Below are 18721 nucleotides of genomic sequence, written 5' to 3'. Positions count from 1 at the left end.
TAGGTTCCAATGACAGGGAGGTTAGAGGAGAAGGGAAGTACCAGCATAAAAATCCAGAAGAAATAAGGGTGAGAATATGCCATTTAAAGAAATCTTCCCTCAGTTCAATACATGTAAAAGGAAGATATTAAAAAAAGGAACATGCTACACATACAAACCGTGTGGTGGAGAAAAGAGGATGAGGTCCACTGATGCTGTACAACAAAACTACGCTGTGGAACTACAGATTTACTCTGGAATTCCAGCTGTACCACTAACTATTATTCACTTAACCTCCCTGAGCCCCGGGGTTTCTTATCTGTAAAACAGACACAAAGCCATCTATCTCAGAGTTCCAAAGTATCTACAGATAATGCGTGTATACCGTCTAGCCCATTCTCTGACAAACAATGTATGTTCAATACTTGTCCCTTCTTTCTTCAACTCAATTATTACCTTCTCTTTTAAATTTTGCTGGATTATCTTAGGTCAAAATTAATTTACCTCCTCTCCAAAGCTCCCATGATATGTTTTACATTAAAAAAAAGAGCTCCACCGCCTACTTGTGGTGGCTCAGTGGATAAAGTGTTAACCTGGAATGCTGAGGTCACTGGTTCGAAACCCTGGGCTTGCCCAGTCAAGGAACATATGGGAGTTGATGCTTCCTGCTCCTTCTCCCCTTCTCTCTCTCCCATATCTAAAATGAATAAAGTCTTTAAAAAAAAAAGAGCTCCACCAAATACTCTGTGACTATTCATTATACACATCCTTTATAGTCTATATCAAGATCTTAGGCCATGGCCAGTTGGCCCAGCGGTAGAGTGTCAGCCCAGTGTGTGGAGGTCCCGGGTTCGATTCCTAGTCAGGGCACACAGGAGAAGCACCCATCTGCTTCTCCACCCTTCCCTCTCTCCTTCCTCTCTATCCCTCTCTTCCTCACCCACAGCCAGGGCTCCACTGGAGCAAAGTTGGCCCGGGCGCTGAGAATGATTCCAAGGCCTCCACCTCAGGTGCTAGAACAGCTCCAGTCTCAAAGGAGCAATGCCCCAGATGGGCAGAGCATCGCCCCCTGGTGGGCATGATGGGTGGATCCTGGCCAGGCACATGTGGGAGTCTGACTGCCTCCCCACTTCTAACTTCAGAAAAATAAAAAAATAAAAAAGACATCAGAAATATAAAAATTTTGGAACCTCCCACCCCAGAATGATGTGTATAAAGGATGCATTAAACGACTGTGAAATGAACATACAAAAATGTTCAAATCCAACCTTAACTTGGATGTCACTATCTACCCAGAAATTCTTTCATATCTTAAAATGTTCGGTCTCATTATTATGATTACCTACTTAATTTGAACTCATTCTTAAAAAAAAAGTTGTCCTTTGTTTTTAGAAACAAGAGGGAGAGGCAGAGAAAATACAAGGGTAAGCCTAGCACACCTTCCAGTGCTTGAAAGGAAAAGGAAGTCATTTAAAAATAAGTGGGAAGGGAATGTCAAAAAACAAAGGAGCCCATCTGATGGAGACCCCATGACCAGAGAAAACTAGAACAATCTGAGAAACAAAACTATGATCGTATTAGATTTCACAGAATAAAATAAATATCCATGAGTCCATGGAAAAGGGGAATTTTCCTAACCTATTTCTAAATATAACAATTGTGAGCAAGATCCAGTGATGGATACTAAAATGAGTAAAAGTTTGAGGAGAAAAATAATTCCTTAGTTTCAAAGTAGCTCCCCTATAATATTCATTAATTACAAAGAGAAAAATTCTAACTCTACAGTGGAAAAACCCACAGACACCACCCTAACCAAGTGATCAAGATCAGTATCACCAGTAATAAGATATATGGACATCAAGTACTCCCTGATACAACACACTGGAAAGGGTACAACGTTACTTCCATGGTATTCTTCCTAAAAACATATAAGCTCAATGTAATCATCACAAAACATCAGAAAAACACAAAGAAAAGGAACATATATCAAAAAACAAAAAGGTCATGAAAAAGACAATGACAGAACACGGAACTGTCACAGATTGGAGGAGACTAAGAATCTATGACAACTAAATGCACTGAGGGATTTTGGAGTGAATATAGGAACAGAAAAAAAGAACACTACTAGGAACACTTGTGAAATCTGAATAAGGTCTGTACTTTAGTCAAAAGTATTCTTATATTAATGTTAAATTCCTGGTTTTTAAAATAAATGTACTATAGTTATGCAAGATGTTAAAATTAAGAGAAGCTGGGTTAAGAATATAAGGAAATTCTACGTACTATTTTTGCAGCTTTACATCTAAAATTATTTTAAAATATAAAGTTTTTAAAAGAGTAATACAGCGGTTCTTCTGGCAAGGTATTTTTTTAAGTTTTAAGAACTCCTAATATCTACCAATGAACCTATTATGGCTCAGTAACTTTGCAAGTAGCCACTACCCTTATTTTTAGTTTAAAGTAGAAAACAGTAAAAACCAAGCTCCAAGTCAAATTTTATAGCCTGTGACATTAGCAATCAGTCTAGGATTCTTAAAGAATCCTTATTTGTTTATTATAATAAACAAATAAGGATTCTTTAAGAAAACTTATTTATGTATTTTTGTTAGTTGTTCTGTTTTGCATTTTTCAATTCTCATAACTTATCTATAAAATGAACAAAGTGATTTGGATTGTGTTTAAAATTTTTTTTAAAGTTTAAAATAAGTTTTTCATGATTCTACCCTGCCTTTTTAATGTAACAAACAGGTTTTAAGCAGGTAAGACATTTCTATTTCTGAATTTCAAAGTAAAAATTAACATGATGCATTTTCAAAAACTTGTGAAAGTTACTGTATTTATACTTAGCTCTCTCTAAATGCTTTTAAAGTATAAATAGAAATAAGCTGGATATTTTTCTCCTTTTTATTTACTGCATTTAAACTTTTTGCTGTCACTAATAAATTCATTAGTCAATATAATACAGTCAGTAAGTTAACTTATTTATTACAAGACTAATCATATTAAAAATGACTGGAAATAAACCCATGACTTTTAAGAACAAGTGTCACAATAATAAAATCAGTTCTAATAAACACTTGAATTTGATTATTTTTAAAAAAGACTGACTTAAAACATAAACTACCCATATAAATCGTAACTTTTCTTAAACCTTAAAACAGAGAACCTAAATCTTTGCCTATATTACAGTACAAATTTTATCCTCGGAATATGTTTCTTGACACAGTACACAAGGAAATGTTTTTATGTTCATACAATGGAATATTATTGGTTTCCTCTGCAATTCTGTGCATTTTATATGTGTTAAAATATTATACTGAGACAGAATCCATTAACTTCACTAAACCAAAAGGAATCTAGGGCATAAACAAAACTAAGATTTTGCTTTAATACAACCCAAAGCCAGTACAATTATAATACTAAATTTACTCTGCTGCAAATTCTGTAATAGGTTTCTAAATAAGACTTTTAAAAAAAGTGTACATAATGCTAAGCTAAAACAAGAATAAATTTTACATAACTCACTTAATGTATATCCATTTTATAGGCAACTTTCCCTACAGAACAACTACTCTATAAACCCTGTTAATCATCTTTGTGGTTTTTATGCAGAATACAGGAGTGAGCAAAAGCAGGTTTACATTGGTTTATGAAAAATAATACAATAAATAGTAATACAATAAACCATTTTACATACTCACAATTGTAAACATATATACTTTTGCCCACCCCTGTATTTTTGTCACCTCTAATTTGTTATATTATTCTAATAACAGTAATAGCATTGTTTTCTCATTTGGGAAGAAACTATCAAAAGTAAAGAGCTGGTAAGAAACAACTCTTCAATGAAAGTTAACAAGCTAAAAAAAATTGCAATGTCTACATAAAATGTCATGTGACCTATGGTAGATATTTACTTTATGACTTTTGCTAAAAAAAGATACTAATGAATTCAACGGTGGTATAAATATGCCTAAGTAGAATAATTACAATGGTTATACATTTTTATTAATAATAAATTACCTAATTTCATCAGATTCTGCAGTTTTCAATTCTTACCTTGAAATGTTAATACACAATTGACTGTTGATCCTTCTACATAATGTTCAGGCATAGGAGACCATAAAAACGTGTAATAATCACGAGCAGTACTCCATCCAACCTAACGGAAACAACATGAAGATTATTAGTGAGCATTTTAGTATTAGAGTGATCTCTTACAGCTATTGTTTTTACTGCATCCTCAAGTTAAACATACAGGTTGATATATTTACAAATCACAGTATTTTAACAAGCATGTCAAATTTTATGATTTTTTATTAAGCTATAACCTATTGCTATAAAAATCTATATAAATTGAACAGTCAAGTTTCTACTCTGTATTAAAATGCAATTTCTCAAGGAAAATCGTAGTATCAAATATAAGAACTTACATTTGGTTAAAATATGATTTCACTAAACAAGTTTTAAAACTTTATTTTATGCCTCATATTTAAGTGTTTAATTAGACCCCGCCCTCTTAAACCCACTGACTTTTCTAACCTTTCATCTTTTAGTAAGTCATGCGTGCAGCCAATTGGTAAACTTTATAAAAAGGACATTATTACCAAGATGCTTAAATATACAAATAAACCTATCTCAAACATTTTCCACTTACATGTATGCACTATATATGTCTGTCTTTTCTAGAAGGACAATGGTACTGTATTAAATACGGATAAGTGATGTTTAAGCAAGCACTAAGAATCTATTTGTCAGTAATATTACATGAAATAATGAATAACCCACCATGTTAGAGTATAAGTACATTCTATAATTCTGATTGGCACCGAGGATTACAGATTACAAAATACTGAAGCTGCAAGAATTTAAGCAACTTATATGAGTAGTTTATGTTTTAAGTCAGAATTAAGAGTGTTTTCAAACTGTAGGTCACAACCCAATAGGAAGTAGTACTATCAACTTAGTGATCATGACATTTACACAGCTAACTGCTGTTATTAGGTAGGGATATATGGGGCTGCTGGTCATCTCTATCTTTTAAATTTTCTGTTTTGTTTCAAGTTTTTTAAAATTATAATTTCCTCTACAACAGGAGAATATCTTTTTAAAGCAGAAAATGATGGTAATGGAAGGAGACTTGACTTCAGGTGGTCAATACACACTACAATGTACAGATGATATGTTATGGAATTGTGCACCTGAACCTATGTAATTTTGTTCATCAATGTCACAATAAATTCCATTGAAAAAGAAAACAAGAAAAGAAGACAGGGCTGAAGGACCAAGGCAAGAAAACAAGTAACAGAAGGAAGAAAAATATGAAAAGGAGAAACAAGGAAAAAGAAAACAGAAGCTTGAAACACGATATTTAGGCACAAAATCATTGCTCAGATTCACTTCCGCACCAGAAGTTAAAATTGTTCCTTTGTTTTGCTTTGTTTTGCAATCTGGTTGGCAATATGATGCAGTGAGAAAAGAACTGATCTGGCTTTGTGCGCCTACATGACTTTGGACATGACAATTACTTTGCACTCCCAATTTCTTCAAGAGTAGTATCTCTGAAACATGAGAACTGCAAGACTCCTTTCTAAAGATTAAAAAAATCTTACAGACCTTAAGTGTAATACAAAATATTTTAATTATAAGGTAGTTTAATTTATACTAAGCATAAATGTTAAGTAAATTTCCTTAGGCTAATAAACCTATACAACTAAGACCAAATCAAATTCATAAACACACACAACAATAAAACAAATACAGTGTGACAAAATATCTTATTGCAACTCATGTGAGGTTTCATAATAAAAATAATGCATCAGGTAGAGTTTTACATTTTTCCTGTATTTTCACTTCAATTATATCACGCCTTAAAATGCATACTGAACTTATTAGACTGTTGCTTATTTTGAATTACCAGATCTCTCAACTTAACCAAACAGTCAGAGAATAATTCTTGAATGCCAGTTTACACGAGGTTCAAATATCAGCTCCTAAGTTTAATAACTTTGAGTTTGTCATTTCTCTTCAGATCTCAGTTCCCAGATCTGTATAATGGGGACTATAATGTTCTGATTAAAATTTTTGCAAAGTATAAAGTAATAAACATATACATATTTTAGTTAAAATTAAAACCAGTCAATATGGAGAAACAGTAAAAACTGAAAAATAAATAAAACCCATTCTGTATCCCTTATATGACTTCACTCATTTCCCTATCCAACCAGGCTCATGGTCAGTTATTCATTTCAGTAATGCACCCAAAACCACGTGTGCATCCTTTGTCCTCTTCCCTTCCTATTCACCACCCACCTCCAATTTCCTGTCCAAATGATACTCACTTTGGAATTCTTCCCTACAACAGTCTTCCACAGAAGCAAGACCAAATCTTCTCCGTATTCAAGCCCTCCCCAACTTAGTTCATGACTTTGTTCTTCCTTATGCTCAAGCCATGAATGAGTTGCAGTCCCAATTCATTTAACTAAGTGCTGACAAACTCAATGGATTCTACTTATGGATTATTACCTATAACTGATTTTCTTTTCTACTTTAGGCCCTTGTTATCTCACCTAGAAAACTAGAATAGTCTATAAACATTCTCTCTGACTCTGTTCTCTAATTGCAACTTCTCTTACTCAGCATGGCAAGATTAAAGTTCACCTCTAAACCCTTTCACTATTCTTTGCTTAAAAACTATTTATTCCTACTCCTCAACCAAATATTAAAACAATCCAAAACCTGATCCAAACCAAACTTTCCCTTTCATCTTCTGAAACTGGTTTCCCAGGCATACCAAATTCCTTAACGCTTTCTCAAGCATACCACACACTTTCATCCCTTCCCCTTATAGTTACTGTCTGGACACTTCTCCCTGACTGCCTGTCAAAATCATACCAAAGTCATTAGAGAAGGTAATCTGCAGTACACATGAAGTGTTTAAAAGCATGCAATTCCAAAAACATGTAGGTTCCACATCCAGGAACTTACCCTATGAAATAAGTGGGCAAGCAAATAAAATAAGAGAAAGTTTTTTAGTAAACACTGTTTAATGATAAACATTTAAAAATGTTTCCAATGACTCCCACAATGCATTAGTACCATGTTTGTATATTTTATTACATACAACACGTGTACAATCATTATTTAGTTATATGTAGCTATATGCCAATATGTTAACAATGGTTTTTGCTAGGTAGTAGCATTAAAACATGATTTATTTTCTTCCTTGAGTCTTCCTGTATATCCTGAAATTTTTACAACATGCTTGAACTTCCTATTCAGTTTTAAAGTTTCATCCACGCAAAAAAGATGAAAAGGGTATTCTATACAATTTTATCCATTTATGTATTGCTTATAAAAAATGTCGTTGGAGTGCACAAGTTAAGAGATAATAGTTTAGCATTACCAAAGCAAAAACAAAACAAAACAAAGCAGCAGAAACAAGCAATCACAAGAAATGAAGCTGTAGATCAAGTTATATAAAGCAGTGGTCCCCAACCCCCCAGCCCCGGACCGGAACTGGTGTGTGGGCCATTTGGTACCGGTCCACAGAAAAAGAATAAATAACTTACATTATTTCCATTTTATTTATATTTAAGTCTGAACAATGTTTTATTTTTTAAAAACGACCAGATTCCCTCTGTTACATCCGTCTAAGACTCACTCTTGACGCTTGTCTCGGTCACGTGATACATTTATCCATCCCACCCTAAAGGCCAGTCCATGAAAATATTTTCTGACATTAAACTGGTCCGTGGCCCAAAAAAGGTTGGGGACCACTGATATAAAGGAGCCCTACATAGCACACTAAGTTATTTGGTCTTGGCATTATTCTATAGATAAAACATTAAGAGTTTCAAACAAGAGGAAGGTATGTTCAGATTTTCAGCTTCTATTCCAGTTTCCACAGCAGTTTGAGGAACAGATGGGGTGCAGGAATAAAAGCAGAGAAACAGTGATCTGCTGCCATAGTCTTAGAGAAAAGGAGGGCATGAACTAGGGCCGTGATATTAAAAATGCAGAAATTTGTAATACACAGTCAAGTAGACAGAATTAGCATTTGGCCAGATTTAAAAGGGAAGTCACAAGCTTTTGGCTTAGGCAACAGGCCATTAACTAAAGATGAAAAATAAGTAGTCTGAAGGAAAAAGGTAAAGATTCATTTTTTTGAAATACTGTACAATTTATCACATATCAACCTACATACCTGCATTTACAAAGACTTGCCACTGCCAGTAAGAAAAGTCTGCAGACTGTTGGGCCTAACCCTGAGGGCCTTCGTGGACAGAAGCAGCTCAAGTCCATCCTGACGGCACCCGGCTCCCTCAGTCCAGCCTGTGTTCTGGACACACCGACTCATCCTCACGGACACTGTCACCTCTGTGCCTTTCCTTGGACCATGTTCCTGTCAGGAATGCCTTTCCCTCTATCTCATTTCCCTGCTCTAGTCTTCCCTTTTTTTTTCAGCTAAGAAATGAAGAAGATAGGAAAACTGAAGAAAAAAAAAGGTTCTGAAAAACTTGTCACAAAACCTTAAGTGAAGCTGAATCTTTTCATCCTAGGAAAGCCTGGATCAAGTTCCCAACATTTGTTGTATACGATCCCACTGTTAAATACAAAATGTTTACATTTACAAATGCCAATGTCCTACATTTGACATTTATAAAAATGACCCCTTTACAGAAATGACCCTTAATGGACAGAACTAGTATAAACTAGTATAAGCTACTGATCAACCTGCTTAAAAGGAAAGAGAATACCCGGATGGAAGAAATATGCAGAAAGTTTTTCTTACCTTGAATATACCAACCCAATCTTTTGGATGTGGTTGGATATATGGTGTTAGGGTATAATGACATTCCAGGTGTGCATTAGGAAGGTAACTTTTGGCCACATTTTGAAAGATGACATGGGCAAAATTGGAAGTCTGTGGGACTTCTTGAAAGGATGTCATTGTGAATCTGAAACAAGTAAATCAAACAAGTTGAATGATAATCAGCTAAGAAAAACTTTCAACTTCAGAAAATGTTATTAAATGCAAACAAGGATATTTACATGTCATACTTTTTGGGAAGACACAATTTTTAACATTGGAACTCCTTAAAAATGTGATTAAATGTGAAAACAGACAAATTGGGATATAATTTCCAACATGACTCAAAGTTACATCAGGGTTAAAAAGCATTTAAACCAAACTCAAAACCCAACTATCAACTCTCTTGAACAGCCTAGCCCTTCACTTCTTTTGCAACCAAGAGCTTCAGTGTTAGACACTTAACTTCATTATTTTCCTCCCTAACCTGACCCACTCCATCCCTCTCCCAGGTTGTTAGCTCCTGTAACAAATGCTAATCTCTCAGTGGCGGCATTCCTCACCCATGTTTATGATCCCCAATCAGTGTTTCTCAACCCTGGCGACACATCAGAATCATTAGGGATCTTTAAAACAATAAAAAAAGACAATGACAATGACTTTCTGGAAGTGGGAGTGGGCATGTTTGTATGCATGTGTGCATTTTTCTTTTAGCATCTTCTCAATCTTAATCCTGTATGTGGTCAGGACAAAGAACCACTACTTAGACCAGGGGTCCCCAAACTACGCATGCGGCCCCCTGAGGCCATTTATCCGGCCCCCACCGCATTTCCAGAAGAGGCACCTCTTTCATTGGTGGTCAATGAGAGGAGCATAGTTCCCATTGAAATACTGGTCAGTTTGTTGATTTAAATTTACTTGTTCTGGCCCTGGCCGGTTGGCTCAGCAGTAGAGCGTCGGCCTGGCGTGCGGGGGACCCAGGTTCGATTCCCGGCCAGGGCACATAGGAGAAGCGCCCATTTGCTTCTCCACCCTCACCCCCTCCTTCCTCTCTGTCTCTCTCTTCCCCTCCCGCAGCCAAGGCTCCATTGGAGCAAAGATGGCCCGGGCGCTGGGGATGGTTCCTTAGCCTCTGCCCCAAGTTCTGGAGTGGCTCTGGTCTCGGCAGAGTGACGCCCCGGATGGGCAGAGCATTGCCCCTGGTGGGTGTGCCGGGTGGATCCCAGTCAGGCGCATGCAAGAGTCTGTCTGACTGTCTCTCCGCGTTTCCAGCTTCAGAAAAATACAATAAATAAATAAATAAAATAAATTTACTTGTTCTTTAAATATTGTATTCGTTCCTGTTTTGTTTTTTTACTTTAAAATAAGATATGTGCAGTGTGCATAGGGATTTGTTCATAGTTTTTTTTATAGTCTGGCCCTCCAACGGTCTGAGGGACAGTGAACTGGCCCCCTGTGTAAAAAGTTTGGGGACCCCTGACCAACCCCCAACCACCTAAGCCTCAATGACCATTTCCCCTTATTCCGCAGATATCTAGACCCAGCATCCGCCTTCTTGGGCTTCTGGTACATGGTTCTTCAGATCACTCAAATGATATAAAAGCCCAGCTGGTCTCCTTAAAACAGTTCAGCCTGTTCATTCCTCTCCACCTATACTGATTCTACTCTTTCATTCTGGGTTCAATGACTCATGTTTTCATTTCCCCATTAATTTCCATATAGTTATTGATTAAAAATAAAGGTATGTATTTTTACATGAAATACATACTATAAAAAAATCTAATTCAGATTTAGTAAACGCTCAGTGGCTTAGTGAACACCATGCACTGGACAGCAGATAAATGTTTAAGTAGACTATAAAAACCTACAATATCTAAATGTTTCTTGTGCTCTACTTTTGAAAAAAATTATACAACTGAAGATTTACTTCAAACAGCTATCTATACAGCCCTGGCCGGTTGGTCAGTGTTAGAGCATCGGACCAGCATGTGGAAGTCCTGGGTTTGATTACCAGCCAGGGCACACAGGAGAAGCACCCATCTGCTTCTCCACCCCTCCCCCTCTCTTATCTCTCTCTCTCTCTTCCCTCCCCCCAGCCAAGGCTCCACTGACCCAGGCACTGAGGATGGCTCCAAGGCCTCTGCCTCAGGTACAAGAATGGCTCCAGTAGCAATAGAGCAACACCCCAGCAGAGCAGAGCATCGCCCCCAGTAGGCATGCCAGGTGGATCCCCATCAGACACATGCCTGAGTCTGTCTCTCTGCCTCCCCACTTCTTACTTCAGGAAAAAAAAAAAAAAAAGAAAAAAAAAAGCTATCTATACAGTTTGCCACAGACTCAGTACAATTAGTGATCCCACAGTGCACTGAAACTACAGCACTGACCCTATAGCACTTGCTTCTGAGTCATCAAAACAGGGCTATCTGTAATAATGGGGAAAACTGGAGCAAGACTTTTTGCTAACCAAATTAATCTAATTTACTTCACAAATCAATGAAGTTTCTACAAGGCAAGCACAGATGTAAATTCTACTCATATTTTAACAAGTCTTTATTGCTAGTAAGATCTAAGACAATACGCTTCTACCACTGTTTGCTGACCTGCTTGAAATACTAAGGTGTAATTTTAAGGTTCTGAAATAACAAGGACTTTAGAAAATACCCACTTTTGTGCGCTTTCTTCTGCTTCTCTGCTCTACTAAAACAATGTATTAGATATCCCATAAACAGACTGTCGATCCTGAACCTGCAAGCCACTTTGGTGGAACACCAGGCTGGCTGGCTGTTCGACTCTCCCACCCGAGTTTGGCCAGGATTCAGAGGTAAAGAGAGTGCATTCAGTAGCCATCTTCCCCTGCCTCTGCACTAACAAAAGCACTCTACTACCAACAACCTACTTCACAGAAACACTTGAATGTCAACATCCTCCAGCTGGTAACCCAAAACGTTCAGGAAAATTCTTTTTAAAGTAGAACCTATAGAAACTGGGAACACTGCCTAAAATAAGTGAAGAGTTAGTTCTATTACTTTTTCTCTTTGAATTGCCTAATTTGGGCTGAGGGGGGTGTCATGATGCTAATGAAGTCACTAATAATCTCTTTTCAAGTCAGTGGCTTCATAAAGACCCACCTAGGTTCCTGTTTTGAAAAAATGTTCACTATAGGATACCAATAAGAGAAACTATATAGCTAATTCAATTGAATCAACTTCTAACAGATACAACTACCAAAAATGAGGCAGTGAATCAGTATTATTTTTCTACTAAGAGAGTAAACATTTAAGTTTATCTGAGGAAGATATTCAGTAAGGAGAAAGTAAGGCTAGTTTAGAATGGGTTTCCCATATTTTTAATTAAAAGTGGTTTAAGAAAACTTTTCCTTAAAACGTAACACACAAGGCAGTGGAGTGAAAACTTTTGTTTAACCTCAATTAACAATAGTGATTTAAAAATTCATAATCCGCCTGGCCTGTGGTGGCGCAGTGAATAAATAAATGCATCAACCTGGAACGCTCAGGTCCCCGGTTCAAAATCCCGGGCTTGCTTGGTGAAGGTACATATGGGTGTTGATGCTTCCTGTTCCTCCCCTTTTTTCTCTCTCTCTCCCCTCCCATTCTAAAATAAACAAAATTTTTTTAAAAAATTCATAACCCAACCTTACACTTTACTTCACTGAAGTATGTAAGGTGTAAAGTAACATGAAAATATGTGTGTATATGCTTGAACAGCTCAGAAAGTCCTCCCCACACAATTCAGTCTATACTCAGGAGCGATGTTTGAAAAAAAGACTTTTAACTAAAATGATTGAATTTTTACTAGTATATATAAATGTATTATTTTCATTATTTTAAATAAATATATCAACATATTTCACTTTAAACTCTCCCCCCCAAATTCAAATTTTGAATACAAAACCCCTAACATCAGACTTTAAACATATGCAGGTCTATAAATCTGACGAGTAAAATGATTTCTGATCATCCTATTAATAACCTTTATTAATCCTTCTCCAACACTACAACCCTTTAAAAACTTTCAATGTCATCAGAACTATAGAAAGTTTACAAGTCATTAAACTTGTTATTACCTTACTTTTTAAAATTAAATTCCAGTATCTTCTAGTCGTAAAAAAGTTAACATGGCTAAATATAACCTGAATGTAATTACAACATGAATCAACCCATTTTAAAAAGTAAAATGAAATTCCTAACTCCCATACAGTTCTTGTGCTTCACTCGCACAGATAAGGAAGGGGGTGAAAAGGCAGGCAAGCTGGTAAAAATATTGACAGTCACTGAGAATATCGATGTACCAAGATGATTCACAAGTGGATTAATAATACACTAAGCATTCTCTCTCTCTCTTACACACACACACACACACACACACACACCCCAGTGGAGAAGTAATGTGCAAAGTCACTGCATCACCTTGTGGTAATGCTTGGGAAGTGTAGCTTCATTAACATACTGAGAAAAAGATCAGACTGCATCTCAGTTGGAGAAGAAATATAGCCACTAGACACAGAGGAAGCGCAAGCAGCTTTACCCTACCAATGTTTCCTCCCCTTCTCTCAAGCACATCTCCAGAACATGCGCACCTTAAGATGCAAGCTAAGGCTAAGTGAAAATTTCAGAACTAAAGGGCCAGTCACACCTGGCTGGGAAACAAGGTCTGAAATGCATATTCATGCTGCCTGAGGTGCCCTCTTCCGTGTTTCCTGATACATTCCCTAAAGCAGGGGTCCCCAAACTTTTTACACAGGGGGCCAGTTCACTGTCCCTCAGACCATTGGAGGGCTGGACTATAAAAAAAACTATGAACAAATCCCTATGCACACTGCACATATCTTATTTTAAAGTAAAAAAACAAAACGGGAACAAATATAACATTTAAAATAAAGAACAAGTAAATTTAAATCAACAAACTGACCAGCATTTCAATGGGAACTATGCTCCTCTCACTAACCACCAATGAAAGAGGTGCCCCTTCCAGAAGTGCGGTGGGGGCCAGATAAATGGCCTCAGGGGGCCGCATGTGGCCCGCAGGCCGTAGTTTGGGGACCCCTGCCCTAAAGTTTAACATCTCTAGAGTTTTGTATATCTGTTATGTTGTAAACTCAATACTATAAAGTCCTTGGTCTAAAAGTCAATTTGTTATTCTGGGGATTCATCAATATTTAAGGGAAAAGGTAAGTAATAGGCAGTGGGCACTCAGTTAACTGAAATAAATTTGGGGAGAATAGTACGCTTCAATGTTATCTTTAATATCTACTTCCTCCTCTTCGAACTTCTTCAAGCCCCAACAGATCTTAATATTTTTCCAGTGTCTCCTGATAATCATTTCATTTTACTAGCCCAAAAAATGTTAGCCCTAGTCAAATAAAGTAGAAAATAGCCATACTAAAAAATTCTATGCATTAAGCATAATCAAATTAAATTTTATAATTTAAGTAAATATTTTACATAATTTGCCAGTTCTAACAATTAAAATTTAATAAGAAATAAGGTAATTTTGTTCTGTGTAATAATATGATTTTGATGATTGTATTTTTTCTATCCTTACCAGTTAAACATGCTAAACTAATTATAAGTGAAATATCCTGGTGTCTTGGATTTGATTTTAAAACTCAAGGGGGGAAAAAATGTGTTAGAGGAGGTAATAAAACAAGATAAACAAAACAGAGTTCTTTTTAACTTTGCTCTCCTTTTGTGTATGTTCGAAAATACACATATTTTCATGCTATCCATAATAGAAGTAAAACCAGAGTAAACAGAGGTTAATAATGAAAACACATTTACATGTAGTGGTTGACAAACCGAGCAAACGTTTTAAAATATCCTCAGTTAAAAATATACAAACTTTTAGCCCTGGCCAGTTGGGTCAATGGTAGAGCATCGGTCCCGGGGTTTGGAAGTCCTGGGTTCAATTCCCTGCCAGGGCACACAGAAGCATCCATCTGCTTCTCCACCCTTCCCCCTCTCCTTTCTCTTTATCTCTCTCTTCCCCACCCGCAGCCAAGGCTCCATTGGAGCAAAGTTGGCCTGGGCGCTGAGACAGGCACTAGAACGGCTCTGATTGCATCGGGGCAATGCCCCAAATGGGCAGAGCATCACCCCCTGGTGGACATGCTGAGTGGATCCTGGTCAGGTGCATGTGGGTGTCTGTCTCTCTGCCTCCCCACTCCTCACTTCAGAAAAATACCAAAAAAAAAAAATTTAATAATAATAAAAAAATGAACTTTTAAAATTATCTCCAAACTTAGTCCTCTAGGGCAGAGAAATATCTGAAGAAAATAAGTATCTGACATTCGAATAGTTTCCAATTATTCATACTGTATGTAATTCAAAGACTAGTAGCTGATTTACATAACAGAAAAATACTACTAGCAATCTTTCTGGGAGGCAGACAAAAAGGCCCAATCTGTTCATTTGCATTCTTCCAGGAGTCTATCTCCTGAGCTTACAGGTGCGTTAGTTCCCTGCTCAAGTGTCACTCACACCACCTTTTACTTTTTAGATTGTTTTAAAAGTTGGTTTCTAAAAAGCTACAATCTTGGCCCACATACATATTAGAGGGGAGGATATTTTTTTCTTCTACTAAAGATTTATATGGAGCAAAATGAACTTTAAACAGCCATAATTGCACACAGCCAAAATTTTACTTAAAAGCACCCAAACTGCAAAAGAATACAATCCAATAAACTTCACCTGAGAGATTTTCCCCCAAAGTAGTACGGAAAAGCATCATTAGACTCTTTCATAGTTAACATTAAAAAAGTTGAAACTTAAAATTCCTAAATAACTCTTATTTTGTTAAGGAAAAGGTATTTACTAGTTAATTCTACACAAATGGCTGCAGCCATAATTGTACACAGAAGTGTGCAATTTTAGAAAGCGACAACTATCGATAGAAAACAAAAACTGCAATAAAGTGTTCTTTGAAGTTGCAAAACAAATAAAAAAACAAATAAACCCTAGTAAGAAGTAGGGTCTAACCTAAGCCCACCCTTGCTAAAAACCAAAAGGACTGTCCTCAGCCCTTACACCTGAAGAGCATTTTGAAGGCAATTAAGCCATATTTAGATTAACAGGCTCATCAAATAATCTTTTTAAATGATTTTGGAATTTAGCCCCCAAATTATCATTAATAACTGTTCGTGCATGGTTTATAGAAATTTTGCAACTAGCTGAACGCAGAGAGTTGAAAAATTAAGATTTTCCCATCTAAATCTCTGACAGTATTAATTCACAACTACTTCTCTGTGAAACCTAAAACCTAATATATGTAAAATGTCAAACACCACAGTGTTTTCACACAAAGCTACTATCAATAGGGTAAGTCACGCAACTCACTTCCCTTCCTTCTCAAACAATGATTTTCCAAAGCCAGGAACACTAGTCGGGACTCGCCGACACACTGCGGCCTTGCGCGGTGCCGGCGTGGGGGGTGGGGGGGCATTTGCGAAATGAAGAAAAGTTGCCACAGAGAGACGAGACCCTCCCCGGAAGATCCGTTAAGGTCCCTGGGAGGACGAGGGGCCATTTACAAACAGACTGACGGCGAGAAGCGTTATCGCACTCCGCACCCAGGTGAGGCCGCAGCGCCGGGAACCCCGCCCGGCCCCGGGCGTGGGCGGCGCCCGCAGGCCCCGCCCCCGCCCCGCCCCCACGGGCGACTCAAAACAAAACACTTGGGTTTCACTCGGCGCCAGCACCCCCGAGCGCCCTTCCCGGACCCGACCTCGCTGTCCGCCCGCACTTACCGACGCCGGCGGCACACACGCGGCCCCCGAACCACTCCCCCGAGAGTGCGGCTCGGGCAGGCCCGGCTCCTCTGGGGCGCCCCCCGCGTCCCTCGCCCCCCGCCGAAGAGCCCGCGCCCCACACGCCGCCCCCACACTGGGAAGGCCTAGCCCGGTCCTCCCGGCGCCTTGCGCCAACTCCGCTGCGAACCGAATTCGCCCGCCCTCTGTCCCAATCCCAGTCGGGAAGTAAAGATGTCCCCGACCGGGAAAGCGTCGTCACTCAGCTGCTTCGTCACCACGGAGACCATGCCAGAGACCGGCCAGGCCCCCGGACTGCAGGGGGGTCTCCCGAGTCCCCCAACAGCTCCAGCTGGGGTCCGCCCCGCACGGGGCCGGGGAAGGCGCTTACCCAGTGAGGGGCTCCGGACAGAGCAAGCAGCCTCACACAGGTTTCCCAGCCCGAGCCGCCATCAACCGCCTAGCCTCTTCCGCCACCACCGCCAGCCTCCAGCGACCGGCTACACCCCGCCCCCCTTTAGAGTCCAAAGCTGGCATTACGTCGCTTCCGCCCACAGACCCAACCCTTCCGCCACCGCGGGTTGGGCAGGTCTAGGCCGTGAGACGCCGTCTCGCTGCCCGGGTGTCCCCGACCGGTCCAGCTGCAGGCGGCCACCCAGCTTACCGTAGCGGTCCGAGCCGGCCTCTTCCCTCGGCCAGGCAACTCTTCCTCTCTTCGCCCTTGTTGTCGCTCTGAAACCTAATCGCAACCAAACAGGATCTGTTTGAATTTGCATTTTTGACTTTTTGATTATTTCTTTACCGGAAAGTTAAGTAAATTTTCGGTTAAGTGGAAAGGCTAGGCCCGAGGTATATGAACTATTACCACGTCACTGCGTATATCTTAAAACCTGACTAAGCGAATCCTCTCGTTTTATAGATCAGAAGGTATAGAACCATAGAAGCGAAGGAGCGAGCCCATGGCTAGGACTCTGTCCCAACTCCTGGTCCAGTCCTGTTCCTGTTGACGCGGTTGCATTTTCTGAGATAGCTCTGTCTCCTGGGAGCTTTTCAGTTCTAATGCTCTATGATTGTATTCCCCACTGTGGCCTCTTTCTGCCCGCGTTCCTCTGAGTTAACTGCTTTTGTTATCTGCGTCATTTTGTGTGTGTGAATTTTGTCCGGTATACTCTGCAATTATAATTTATAAACTCACTTGGCTATTGTGTATCTCAGTGATTTTCAACCTTTTTTGAGCCGCGGCACATTTTTTACATTTACAAAATCCTGGGGCACACCACCTACCAAAATGACACTCTAACACAGTACATATTATACATATAGTTAATAATATAGTATCTAAATGTATTTATACTCACACCTGACCATGTCTCACGGCACACTAGTGTGCCGCAGCATACTGGTTGAAAAACACTGGTGTATCTTACTTTCTTATATTGTAGTAGGCATTCACTTTGAATCCAAACTCCATGCAATCAATATATTCCTGGGTTGCCTGCCATAAAACCCTGATAAAATGTGCAGTATCACCAGGGAAGAAAGGATGATAAATTAGATCACGTTAAACGTTGAAGCACCTTCTAAGAGCAGTACGTACTACAAAACACTCTCATATCCTTTCATCCTCACATCCACATGGTAAGATTACAATACCTTTCATAATAATGGGTTCTCCATATTTGATGACTCCATATTTGATTCGTTTACTATGAACTGAAATCTTTGAACTTGGTCTTGTCGGTGTATCCTACTTAATCATAGAATTTCAGAAGAGCGTTTACAGGTCATTTGGCCTGAACCTCCTTATTTTACAGATGAAAAAACCAGTATGATAATATCAATAATCACTGCTGTTACTGGTAGCAATCTCCTAGTGGTGTAAATACTTGTCCCTTGAATGTAAATATAGCAGTGAACTTTATAAGCACAATTTTTCAGAGGTATCACTCTTTGTATTTTCTAATCACCAATTTTCAGTTAATGGAATAAGAAAAACAACAACATGCTTCCTGAAAGTCATAATTGGAAAACATTGTTATGCAGGTATTTTTTTTTACTTTTCTTTAAATAATTTTTTGAAATTGTAGAATTTATTTTCCTATTCGTTTAGAAAGCATTAATTTGCTTTAATCCTATTAATAATGATCCCTTGAATTTTTTTCAATGTT

General features: G+C 38.5%; 1 protein-coding gene across 2 annotated transcripts in view; it reads right to left on the bottom strand.

Annotated features, from left to right (window-relative positions):
* Positions 1 to 17089, bottom strand: part of TAX1BP1 (Tax1 binding protein 1) — a 58647-nt gene extending 41558 nt beyond the window's left edge. For both annotated transcript variants that reach the window (XM_066238602.1, XM_066238603.1), the window contains exons 1-3: positions 16945 to 17089; positions 8774 to 8939; positions 4039 to 4141 (exon numbers count right to left, since the gene is read on the bottom strand). In XM_066238602.1, the coding sequence (XP_066094699.1) occupies positions 4039 to 4141; positions 8774 to 8932 (262 nt within the window). In that variant the 5' untranslated portion in view covers positions 8933 to 8939; positions 16945 to 17089. The remainder of the gene's footprint in view (positions 1 to 4038; positions 4142 to 8773; positions 8940 to 16944) is intronic.
* Positions 17090 to 18721: the final 1632 nt, after the last annotated feature.

The sequence above is a fragment of the Saccopteryx bilineata genome, chromosome 7 (genome assembly GCF_036850765.1).
Source record: "Saccopteryx bilineata isolate mSacBil1 chromosome 7, mSacBil1_pri_phased_curated, whole genome shotgun sequence".
Taxonomy (NCBI): domain Eukaryota; kingdom Metazoa; phylum Chordata; class Mammalia; order Chiroptera; family Emballonuridae; genus Saccopteryx; species Saccopteryx bilineata.
The sequence above is the reverse complement of the archived record's forward strand: the minus strand, read 5'-3'. Positions and strand labels throughout refer to the sequence as shown.